This window comes from Orcinus orca, chromosome 11, assembly GCF_937001465.1.
Source record: "Orcinus orca chromosome 11, mOrcOrc1.1, whole genome shotgun sequence".
NCBI lineage: Eukaryota > Metazoa > Chordata > Mammalia > Artiodactyla > Delphinidae > Orcinus > Orcinus orca.
This window is the reverse complement of record NC_064569.1, coordinates 98940442-98952627: the sequence shown is the minus strand read 5'-3', so window position 1 is coordinate 98952627 and position 12186 is coordinate 98940442. Positions and strand designations below refer to the sequence as shown.

The 12186-nt window shown below is 42.8% G+C and overlaps 1 protein-coding gene across 2 annotated transcripts in view; it reads right to left on the bottom strand.

Annotated features, from left to right (window-relative positions):
* ATXN10 (ataxin 10) overlaps window positions 1-12186 on the bottom strand; it is a 153283-nt gene that overhangs the window by 128979 nt on the left and 12118 nt on the right. For both annotated transcript variants that reach the window (XM_004279588.4, XM_033405244.2), the window contains exon 2: window positions 2404-2595. In XM_004279588.4, the coding sequence (XP_004279636.1) occupies window positions 2404-2595 (192 nt within the window). The remainder of the gene's footprint in view (window positions 1-2403; window positions 2596-12186) is intronic.

The following is a 12186-nucleotide window of genomic DNA, read 5'->3' as shown; positions in this document are numbered from 1 at the left end:
AATACCACAAGAGACTTTCTAGGAGTGATTAAATTAATGGTTTGAAGATGGGAAGATTATCCTGAATCACCTGGGTGGGCCTCATGTAACCATAATGGTCCTTATCAGAGGGATGCCATATGGTCAGAGTCAGAAAGAGACTGGAAGAGGTTACAGTGTTGCTCTGAGGTACAGGAATGCAGGCAGCCTCAGGAAGCTAGAAAAGCCAAAGGAATCAATTCTCTGCTAGAGACTCCAGAAGGAACCAGCCCTGCTGACACTACCTTTAGGTCAGGAAAACTGATTTTGGACTTCTGACCTCCAGAACTGTCAGATAGTAAATCTCTGTTATTTTAAGCTACTGAATTTGCAGTACTTTGTTACAGCAGCAAAGGAAACTCATACAGCTCCCTACCTTCTTCACTTCTTCTCAACATAAATCAGAATTATACCAAGACATTCACTGCTTAAGAAGAGGGTCAGGGTCGGTGTGCACAAGGCTAGAGTCCTCTCTCCCCTCCCCAAGGCCAGGTGGGCAGACAGCCATTGCTCCTTTCCTCTTTATCCGAACACAAGACTGGTGGGAAAAGGGGCTCAGCACCTGCCTCCGAAAAGAAGATGCTGTTCCACCTCTGTTCCTCCTCTTGCCTCTACATATACGAATGGCTGCCAGGCACCTGGGCCCACTGCCTGCTTCTGTAAGGCCAGATTTGGTGGGGGGAGAAAAATGTAACTTCATGACAAGAAAAGTCTATGAAATTCAAAGTTCTGTGTTCACAAATGAGGTTTTACTGGAACACGGCATGTGCGTTTGTTCACGTACCACATATGGCTCCCTTCTACTACAATGGGAGAAGTGAGCCCCTCCGACAGAGATCACAAAGCCTGAACTATTTATCTGGCTCTCTGCAGTAAAAGTATAGCGACCCCAGCAACAGGGACTGTATTTACATGCAGAGCTAACTGCTTTCAACAGTCTTCTTTGAGTCCTTCCTGAAATTCCACATGACTCAGACTGTTTGCTTTGCTGTATCATACCCCATGTTCCATACATCCTTGGCAAAAAATAATTCCAGTCCATACAAAGTGCAATGTTCAGACAAAAGATGTAAAAAGGTCTAGGCCTTAATAGCATCCTACTTTTTAATTAACTCTTTAATAACTGAAAACATCAGAAAAATACATACTGGTTGAGATCTGAATCTTGACAGGCTCGGGAATATCAGCTTTAGTTAAGGTTGACCTCAAAGTCCCTACGAGAATCTTTGTTGTCTTTCTGACTACAAAAATGTTTTTCCCAGGAGCTGATGCCCTGAATGGTTAGAATTTCCATTCTAGGGCTCTCCTTTCCCTCTCCCGTCACACTGGAGGGCCTCCCTGCCTAGAAAGGGACAAAATAATCTAGCCTCTGGCCTGCTGCTTCTAGCTGCTTCTAGTTATACTTTTTCAATGTTAACTATTACTACCGAGATCATTACTGTTTCTATCCATTTATCTGTATAGGGACGCCATGTTCAATTTTGTGCTGAAGTTAAACAACTCTCTCTTTTGATTCCCTCTCCTTTGATCTAAAAAAACCTCATTAATCATATCAAAGCCTCAGGTATAGACCGTCTAGGCAGCACAGGGAGTCTCTCCATCAGCTTCTGGGCCAGCCCGACTTCACTCATCATGGCAGTAACAGGGAGCCCGGGGGCTCTGTCTACATTCAAGTCCAGGAAATAAAAGTGAGCATGCTTTGTGGCTTCTAACTTCATCTCAAGTAAAAATTGTTAATAAAAAGCAGATTGCATAAAATCAAAGAGGAAGGGTGCTCAGTTCTGGGAGGAGAGTGTAACATGTAGAAGAACAAGAGCAGGACAGGGCAATTCTCTTGCTCATCTTGGTAACCACATTTTAGTTGTATATTATAAATTAGGTGGCAGCAGCTGGCAACTTTACACAATCTTAAGGAACGCTTAAGATAAACCGTCTTAGAAATTCACATCGTGCTCCCTGTTTGAAGTAAACACAAGGGCAACTAATTAAAACACTAAAACTAATTAAAACAGCTACAACTAAGAAAAGTGAAGTCCAGAACTGCAAATGTATTTAGGCAGGCAGAATCTAGAATCAAAGAATCAAAATTAAGTTCAAATCATTGTGTTATGTAAAAAACCAAATCCCTCAAAACATCATAAATACAAGTGAGAAACCTGAATGACCCCTAACGTTACACATGTTGTCCCATGACATACTCACCAGGAGTCTTCCACAGCAAGTCCTGCAGAGCACCTGTCCCCGGAGACGGAGAGTCTCCTAATAAACACAGGTGACTGCGATGCCAAAACCATCTCTAACAGGTAGGCCAACATGACAGAAGCAGCATGCACGCACACAAAGAGATATTATCAAAGGCATATATGTAACTACAAAGAATAGTACCTGATTGAATTTTGGTTCACAGAACACTCAATACAAGCATTCCGGAGACACCGGAAGCACTCCGTTATCAACTGCAGACTGGAAGCCAGATGTTCCACTTGGGATGGGTCTCTGCAGGCCAGCTCAACGGCATGAGAAGATTTCTTTAAGATATCCAGGACTCTTTGGAAAATAGTCCTGGGTGCTGTTTCTCTGAAAAAGGATAAAATTGTTACAAACCAGAAAAAAAAGAAAAAGACATTTCCAAATGTCCTTTTCAGAACACTGCTGGTACTTAATTTTGTGGGGAGGCAAGCTAGGCCTATCTGTTCCAGCTCCTTAGTTTACGACACAAAAGAGCTATGTGCACAGAGCACTTCGCCAAGGCACTGCTCTTATCAACCTGTCCCTGTATTATCTCATTTAATCTTTGCATTAACCTTATGAAGCCAATACTGCCCTCTCCGTTTTAAAGACAAGACACCTGACACAGAAGAGTCTAGCAACTTGCCCACATCCCTCAGCTAATAACTTTTGGACCACGATTCCAACTGAAACAGTCGGATTTCCACCCCCACAACAACCCGAACCCCCGTTTAAGGTGACTGTTTATGGTTATGGGTCTGCCCCTAGTCAAACCAGAATATCTGCATCTCACGTTCTAGACAGAGAATATAACCACGTCCTCTGTCACCCAGTGTGTACCTGAAGTAAAGTTATGAGAAAGGATCCTCACGAAGGACTGCCTGGGGGGCAGAGCCACTACCCATTCTTAGATAGAGGAGCCAGAAGCAGTGCTCTGAGCTTACACACGTTCAACCACAAAGATAGGGAGCCGGGGGAGCAGGAAGGAGGGAAGGAGACAGACAGAAGCAGAGGGAGACGGACAGAGAGAGAGAGAGCGAGCTCGCTTCCAGGCAGAGTGTGTGCCCGGGGCAGGGGATGAACCTGTGGCTGTTCACCCCGCCCCACCCACAGCTGGGCACCTCAGTTCCCACGGCCTCTCACGCCAGGAGCACTGCCCGCACTGGCTCTCATTCCACAGCTATGAAGAGAAGGATTTCTGTGTGCAGCACGGCACCTAAATGCAAGCCCATTTCCTCATTCCGTGAATCCCCTAAAGAAACAAGAATCCGCTTTAATGTCAGAAGAAAAACTGCTGTTAGACAACTGAAGAGACTCTTACAAGTCCTGACCATAGGAATTTTCTCCCTGTGCTCGCACCGTGGAATCCCAGCACCCTACATTCACCCCCTGGATGAACTGAAGCCAGACCACCGGGGAGCGCGCATTTCTCCAGAAGCCCGGCCACTGAAGCGCCCCAAGCGGCTGTGCTTGCTCGGGGGCCTGGGAGACACTCCCTCCGCGAGCTTCAGGACCATAAATACTTGTACTCCAAGTGTCGCCTTTTTATCTTAAGGATGGATGATATAAATCACTTTATTTATCACGTTCTCCTCTGTCTTTGCCTTTAAGAAGCCTGGAGTCAAACCAACGACCCATCTTTAACACTATGAATCCCTCAGCATGACTTCTGAGTACTAACCTTATTTCTGGCTTTTCCCTCCCCTCCAATTTCCTCCCTTACCTTTATTTTATCTAACTGTATTTATTTTTTAAGGCACGTCAGATTTGTTTTTGGAAAGAGGCAGAATATAATCAATTAAAAATTGGGAAATCGTGCATAAAATAATCTGCCCCACCTCCCCCCGTTGGCCCTCTCTAAATGGGGATCATGAAGCTTCGACTCAGGGTCGCAGCAATTAAGCGACCAAATAAAAAAGCCAAAGTTCAAAGGTGCAGCATTAGTCCTGCCTCAGAAACTGTATAAAACAATGGAGTGTGTAAGCCACTTTCAGTGACAATATGACAAAAAGAAGATTCACTAACACTCTCAGGACAGCTTTAAGGAGAAGTGGGTGCTGCTGGGGAGAAGGCAATTCCCACTCTACCCCGAGAGCTCTTGCCACTGGACTAATAATAAAATTGACAGACACGCAGGAGAAAAAGAAATTCTAATTCGTGTGCATGGAGGTCTCATAGAAATGGGACCTAAAAAATGTGCCACAGCAGGCGGCTTTTATACTTTTTAGACAAAGAAACACTAAATTTCTGAGGAATTGACTGAACAAAGAAACTTAGGCTTTGGGTGCTTAGTTAGTGAAGAATCTAAGGAGAGTCTGGACTTGGGGTAGTATGTTATAGAGGAAACAAGGTTTGTTTATATAGGCTTCTTGGCCCCAAATTCACCTCTGGGGATAAGGCTGTCCTTCTGACTCCAGATGCAGGGAGGGTACCTCTCACACGGAGATTTACTGCCTGCTTTCAACAGAGAGGAGGCTCAGAGCGTCCCTCTTGCACTGGCTTTTTCTTAAGTAACTTTAATTAAAAAAAAATCAATATGCCACTGCGGCTTATTTGGGGGAGGCGTGCTCTGGGCTCGAACAATACTAAATATAGTGCAGGCACTATTAACACGCTAAGAAAGTACCCATGGGTTTAAAACATTCTGAAGAATGCCAAGAGTGATCATGATTTCTACAACAAAGAATAAACCTAATTACCTCTATCTGCCCCACCTGCATAAAGTTTTGATGACATTTATTACTTAATCTTATAGTCAAGTAAAAGTAGAGCTCTAGAACTCCAATAATCTACAATAAAGCCTCTTTTTTCTTTTCTCCTACGATGACTAAGAAATGTGTGTTTATACCTGAGGTAAGGAAGCCAGTATGATTTCTTTCAGCGGGTCCTTCACAAGCTCCCTCTCTCATGGGCACCACCTTCCTACTGTGAATGGTCTTCTCTGATGTCACTCTTTGAAATCTTAACCACTGCTTCACTCAAAACTGACATCTAGCACAGCAAAGGCTTTGAAATCAAACTATAATAGACAACACAAAATAACAGCACTGTTCTTAGGAAAACTGGCTAACTGATATGCCAACCACAGAACAATTAGTAAGTTCATGAACCACCCTAAATAATTTCCAATGTTACATGTTAATTTGTCACATATACACCATGCCTTTCTCCTTCATTACACTTTTAACCAAAAGAAAAATGTTTACCTGAACTACGGCCAACCAAAAGATTCCTGAAACACAAGTAACTATTAATAGCTACTAAAGAGTAATCACAGCAACATCTATCTGCATACAACAGTTCACATACGCAGTATAAAGAGAAAATAAATTGGGATTGTGATCACTGTCATTTGTCCTCCCCATGGATTCCTGAAACCAGCAAGCACTGGCAATCCTCTGGGTCTGTTCACATGTATGCCCTCCCCCAGAATCTCTCTCACACCACCCCCACCCAAGCCTCTGCCTGGAAGAATCTGGGGGCTCCTTTCAGGCCTCTGAAAACTCACAGCCCTGGTGAGACTCCTCTGCTACTCAGAGTACTCAGGGGAGCCGCATCCCATCTCTATGCGCCCCTGGAGCTCGGTCCATAGAATGGAATTGCACTTACCCACATCAGATTACATTCACTGATGCGGTCTATCACCCCAGCTAGACTATAAATCCCAGAAAAATAGAGACTACCTTATTTTTTTCTGTATCTCTAGGGCCCAGACCTGCATTCACTAATTGCATTTGTTCAATTCAAGTTTAAAACAGTGATGAGACTATTCGCGTATTCAGAGCGGGATCTAACTGCTTCACAGACTTGTCAGGTAACCCATGTACTTGAGCATGTGCCCTGAGCCAGGCACCAGGCCTGATGGGAGCAGTGAAATCAGTGTACTTGGCAGCAGCAACTGGAAAAAGGGAAACACTGAGGAACTAGCTCAACTCGTCCATTCCCATTAAGAAATGCACACATCCTGGACCCAAAAATTTGAAAAAAAATGGTCATATCTTAAGATGTTGATATCTTATAATTGGTATTTAAGAAACATCTAATTTCTCCTTCCCCACTGAATGATAAGCTTACCCATTGAATGGGTAAGCTTAAAGGGGGAGGGAGAGATGAGGGGTTGTAACTCAATTAACTACATTTTAAATTTCTTGAAAGCAGAGACTATTTTTTTTTCTTTTTTTTTTTTTGCAGTACGCGGGCCTCTCACTGTTTTGGCCTCTCCTGTTGCGGAGCACAGGCTCCGGATGCACAGGCTCAGCGGCCATGGCTCACGGGCCCAGCCGCTCCGCAGCATGTGGGATCTTCCCGGACCGGGGCATGAACCCATGTCCGCTGCATCGGCAGGCGGACTCTCAACCACTGCGCCACCAGGGAAGCCCAGCAGAGACTATTTCTTAGAGTCTGTACCCCTCTATAAAGGGTGAATGGAAAAAAAAAAAAAACCTTTTCCTCTAGAGCCATATAATAAATATCTACAGATTTTATTCACCATATTTTTATACAATATAATAAATTAACAACTTTCATCAGATGAGGACAAAAAAAGCTTTTCATTAACAGTAACTACTATGAAAACATTTAACTCTCTTCTGTACCTCTTTACCTTCTCCACAGCCTTGAAAGAAAGCTATTTGGCATTACAGATCCAAAGGAGTCCTAATGTACTGTCTGCAAATTCCATGTTCACTGTCAAGACAGCACAGCTAAGTATGTGTAATGATTAACGACAGTGAAATAACCAGTAAAGATCAGTCAATCGTTTGTATATTACAAATGTTGTTAATAATAAAAATTGCTGTCATTTCTGCTTTAACCAAACTAACACAAAATATTCACAAAGACTTCAAGAAGCTTAGCTACTTCATTCACAGAAGGCCGAAAGTACTTAGAAGGACAATTAAAATTCAACCATTAGACATTCCTTTTACATAGGAATGAATGTATACTCTGAAGACAACTTATAAATGAAATGTTACATTACAGAACAAAAACAGCCTTTGAATTATACAAAAGGTAGAACTGCACTTCCTTCAAGTTTGAACAGATCTGTAGGTTTAATCCTGACAAGTCCTGTTTGAATAAAATTAAAGAAAACTACCGGTGATTACAGCACAGGTTAGATAGGCCTAACATACCATCCGTACTCACATCTTACAGTCAGTTCATGAGGCGGGACCTCCTTCTGAAAAGGAGACTAAACTGTTCGTCATTTAACACTACGACTAAGACTTACATCCTGGTTGAAAGATTCATTCTAATACCCAACATTTAATTAAAAATTGGCACATGTGGTTTAGACTAGTTTAACCACTGTCACTGAGAAAAACTATTAGAATACACACAAGTTCAGAGATTAAAATTACAATCATTGGTTGTTATTTAAAACCATAAACCCCTTAATGATTTGACTGCTCTAGATGAACAAAGACAGAAAATAAAAACATTTCTGTCTCCTACCAGAAAGAGCCTGGGCAAAAGTTTGAAATTCATCTCTGCAGACCTCAAAACTCTCCTTTATATACTCTCTTCCCCTCTTCTGTCACATCCAGGACACTCAAGCTGAGACAACTCCCTGAGACAGGGTTGCAGGGCTGGCAAACTTTTTCTGCAAAGAGCCAGAGAGTAAATATTTTAGGCTTTGAGGACCTGACAACCTCTGTCACAACTTCTCTGTTGCTGCAGGGCAAAAGCAGCCATAGACAACATCCAAAAAGAATGAACACAGCTGTGTTCTAGTAAACTCTTTGTATGGACACTGAAATTTAAAGTTCATATAATTTTCATGTGTCATGAAATTTTGTTCATTTGTTTTCCCCTACCCTTTAAAATGTAAAAATCATTCTTAACTCAAAGGCCATTTAAAAACAAAGCAAAACAAACAAACAAAAAAACAGGTGGTAGGTCAGATTTGGCCCACAGATCATAGTTTGGCGATACCAGCTTTAAAGGGTTCCAAATATATCAGTCCTCTCCCCCACCTCGAAAAGCCACATGCTTCCCTCTTTCCCAATGTCCTCACCACAGTCAAAATTCATCTGTCATCAGAACAAAGAGAATCTCAAATGCATTATACCAAGCAAAGGAAGGGAAGAGAAGGTGAAATGCACAGAAGTGGACAGTGTCCAGAAGAGAACTGTGCACACAGAGAAACCTGACAAATGACAGTGCTGGGCACTAAAGATCCCAGGTGAAGGCCAGACTGTTCAGTAGAGGTGCTGGAACAACTATCAACCGTATGAGAAAAAACCAAACTGGAGCCTGATGTGTAACCCTACTAAAAGTAACTCCAGATGGACTTAGGAATACATGCTAGGCAAAACTATGAAACTCTGGAAGAAAATATATGGAGAACGCCTTTAGAGTCTTAGGTAGAGAAGGATTTTTGTATGTAAGACCTTATTTAAAAAGTGGTATTTGAGCATAGAACTGAAGAAGGTGAGGAAGCAAACTATGCCCTTCCTGTGAGAAGAGCTTAGATGGCAGGCAAAGGCATCACAGAACGGCAGGGGGCTTGGTGGAAGCATCCAGTGACTCAGGGGTAAGACACAGGCTCTGTAGGCCACTAAAAGTGAACCCAGGGAGGGTTCTAAGCAGAGGAGTGACATCACCTGACTTTCACTTTGAAAGGATCCCTCTGGCTATTCTGTAAAGAACTGATCACAGCAGGAGAAAGAAACGACAACTGGAGATCAGTCAGGACACTATTCTTGGAAAAGAGTGGCAGAGGCAGACATAATAAGCACAGATCAGATTCTGAATATATTCTGAAGATGGAGCCAATAAGACTTGAGGGTAAATTATTATGAGGGGTAGCTGAGAAGGGGGAGTCAAGGATGGCTCCAAGCTTTGGCCTGAGCAATAAATGGACAGATGTATCTGCTGTGTACTGAGTTGGAGGAGACTGCTGTAAAGATATATGGAGGAGGGGGGAATTGGGAGTTCAGATGGAGATTTGCTGAATTTGAGGTACTTATTAGAAATACAAGCGGAAATGTGGAGTAGGCAGATGAACATACAAGTCTGGAGATCAGGAGAAAAGTCCAGCTAAAGAAAACTGTTAGAGTTACCATCAAATGTAAAGTAGTAAAACCCCAAGGCTGAATGCAATTGCAGGGAGAGTACAGGTAGGTGGGGACAAGAGGTCTGAGGACTGAGCTCTGGACCTCAGAGAGAAAAGCCAACAAGAGAGGAGAATCCGAAGGGGGTGGTGTTCTAGAAGCCAAACGAAGAAGGTGTTTCAAGGAGAAAGAAGTGATGAACTACATCAACTGCAGCTGATAAGGATTTATCCAGTAAGATTTAAGATTTTAAGATTTATCTTAAATCCAGTAAGATAAGGATTTAAGATGAAGACCAATGGACTTGGCAATGTGGAATGGGTTCAAGAGAAAAGAGAAATTGTGGTAGGTGAATATAAAAAACTCTTTAGAGAAGCTTTATTATAAATGGCAGCAGAGAAAAATCAGGGAAATGGGGGAGAGATTTTTCTCAGGAATGGGAAAAATTACAGCAGATCTATAAACTGATGAGAACAATCTAACAGAAAAGGTAAAACTGATGATTTAAGAAACGGGGGGGAGGGGAAGAGAACTGTCGGAGCAAGGTATGCAAAAGGGAGGGGAATTTAGTGCAGACCTTTGAAGCAAGACAGTTCACCGACAGTCACAGAGGGAAGGCAAATCATGGGGACGGATACAAGTAGGGGGTAGGGAGGGCAGTGGGAGTTCCTGGAAATTACCTTCTGGTTGCCCCTATTTTTTCCGAAAAATAGGAAACTGAGAAGGAGGATGAGGGAGAGGCAACCGAGCTGTAGGGAGAGCAAAAGGCATAAACCAGTTGGCTAGGAAAGCAGGAGGATGAAATGGACTAGGGAAATAGAAGGACTGCCTGCCAGGTAGAACTAAATGCCTTCCCAAGGTCAGTGATCATCCATTCACAGAAAGACCAATCAGTCTGGTTGTAAGTTTTCCTCCATCCTCGTTCAGTTGTTTGGGTGCAGACACAAAGGAAACAGCAAGGTGGATTTAACTAGAGCTGAAGTTTTACCAGGAAAGTATGACAAGGTTAGAAAAGGCAAGGTAACTGAGAATGTATACAAGGAAATGCTTTATTACTGATCCTTAGATCTAAACTGGATTTAAGAAGGGAAATGTGAACATAAGGAACAAAAGGGACAGTGAGTAGGAAGGAGTAGGACCAACAGACTGTGGGTCCTGGTGGGGTTGAAGACTTGTTGGAATAGGGGACCCAGAGAGACAGGATACAACAGGCAGCCAGAGTGGGACTCTTGCAATTAAGATTGTGGAGGGAACACAACCATGGTTAATCATAAGGCCTGGCTAGCACATGGCAATGTGTGGTTAGATGGGAGGAAGGAGGTGTCCAAGTTCACTGAAGGAGAGAAAGTCAAGAAATAAAAGGCCAGGGTAATGAAAGGATAATCTATGTAAGAACTAAAATAACCAAGATTTAAGATAGGAGAAGTAATGCAGAGTTAACAGTGAACTACAGCTAAATTCTTTAAGGAACGACATAGAGGGACCAACAGACCTTTTAATAGCAGAAGAGATTATCCATGAGGTATACTCTGATGGCATGAGATGAAAAGTTGGAGGGGTTTTGGAGGAAGAAGTTCTGAAAGCAGCAATGACAATCACCTTCACACCTACACACCTTCAAGCCAAGCAGTACACTGGGTATAGGAGAAAACAGCCGACTTTGAGGACATTCTGGGAAAGGTCTGTCCTTAGAAGTGAGCCGTATTTCACCTAGATCAAGAAGATGAAAGGAGTGTTCAGAGAGGTTGAGGACATAGGGAATTTTGCGCACGGGAAGGGTTTTAAAAGCTGAGGAGTCAGAAAAGGATCCATACAAAGGGTTAAGGGAGTCAGAGAGTAACAGAAAACCTAGGAGTTTCCCATATTAATTAGAAAATCAGCTTGTGAATGTCTAGAAAAAACCCCGTTGAGATTTTATTTTGAATGGCATTGAAACCACAGGTCAACTTGGGGAGAACTGATGTCTCTACGTTATTGCAGTTTCCTATCATGTAATGGTATAACCATTTATGTTTTCTTTAATGTCTTTTGATCAAGTTTTGTAACATTCTCAATGAGGATGATAGCCACTAACACTTAAACTGTGCTTATTCCATGCCCAGCACTTAACTAAGCACTATATATAAAATCTCCACGGCTACCGTGAGCATATCCCTAGCTTACAAATCGTCCTCTTACCTCTAATGTGACTTCTCTGGGCTTGTGGCCGTCAGAGAGGCTGACTCAGCCTAGAGTGAGCCCCAGGGTTCCTTAGTCTTTGAATGAGTGTCCTTGCCCACGGTCCAGTGACCACACCCTCGGGTCCAGGGACCACTACAAAAGACTGGAAGAACGAAAGAGCTGAGAAACTCTCCTCTGGGGCATGGTTGGTCACAATTCTAACCTTATTTATTTTGATTTGCTGGCTCAAACTTCTTCCTGTCTACTTTGTCCATTTAAGATAATTGGATGTGCGGGGTGGCTCACACTGACCACATCGGTATTTTGAAGCTGAGTCAGAACACCTTACCAAGTAGTTCTGTGTGGTATTCTAGCTCATGGCACAGGTAAAAATAAAGGAAACTGTCACCACACTCTACGAAGTTCTTTTTATAGTGTAACGTAATTGATGTTCTCTCTCAACACAGCTGATCTGAATCATGGTTGAGTCAAGACAGCATATGGCATCCTTTGCTAAGCTGACAAGTGGTGTGGGTTTCTTTTTTCGGGGGGGAGTTGTTTCGTTTCTTTTTCTTTCTTTTTTTTTTAATAATGACCTTCCTCTCCAACTCCTTATTTTTATTTAATTATTTATTTTTGGCTGTGTTGGGTCTTCGTTGCTGCAGGCGGGCTTCTCATTGCGGTGGCTTCTCTTGTTGGGAGCTCGGGCTCTAGGCACACG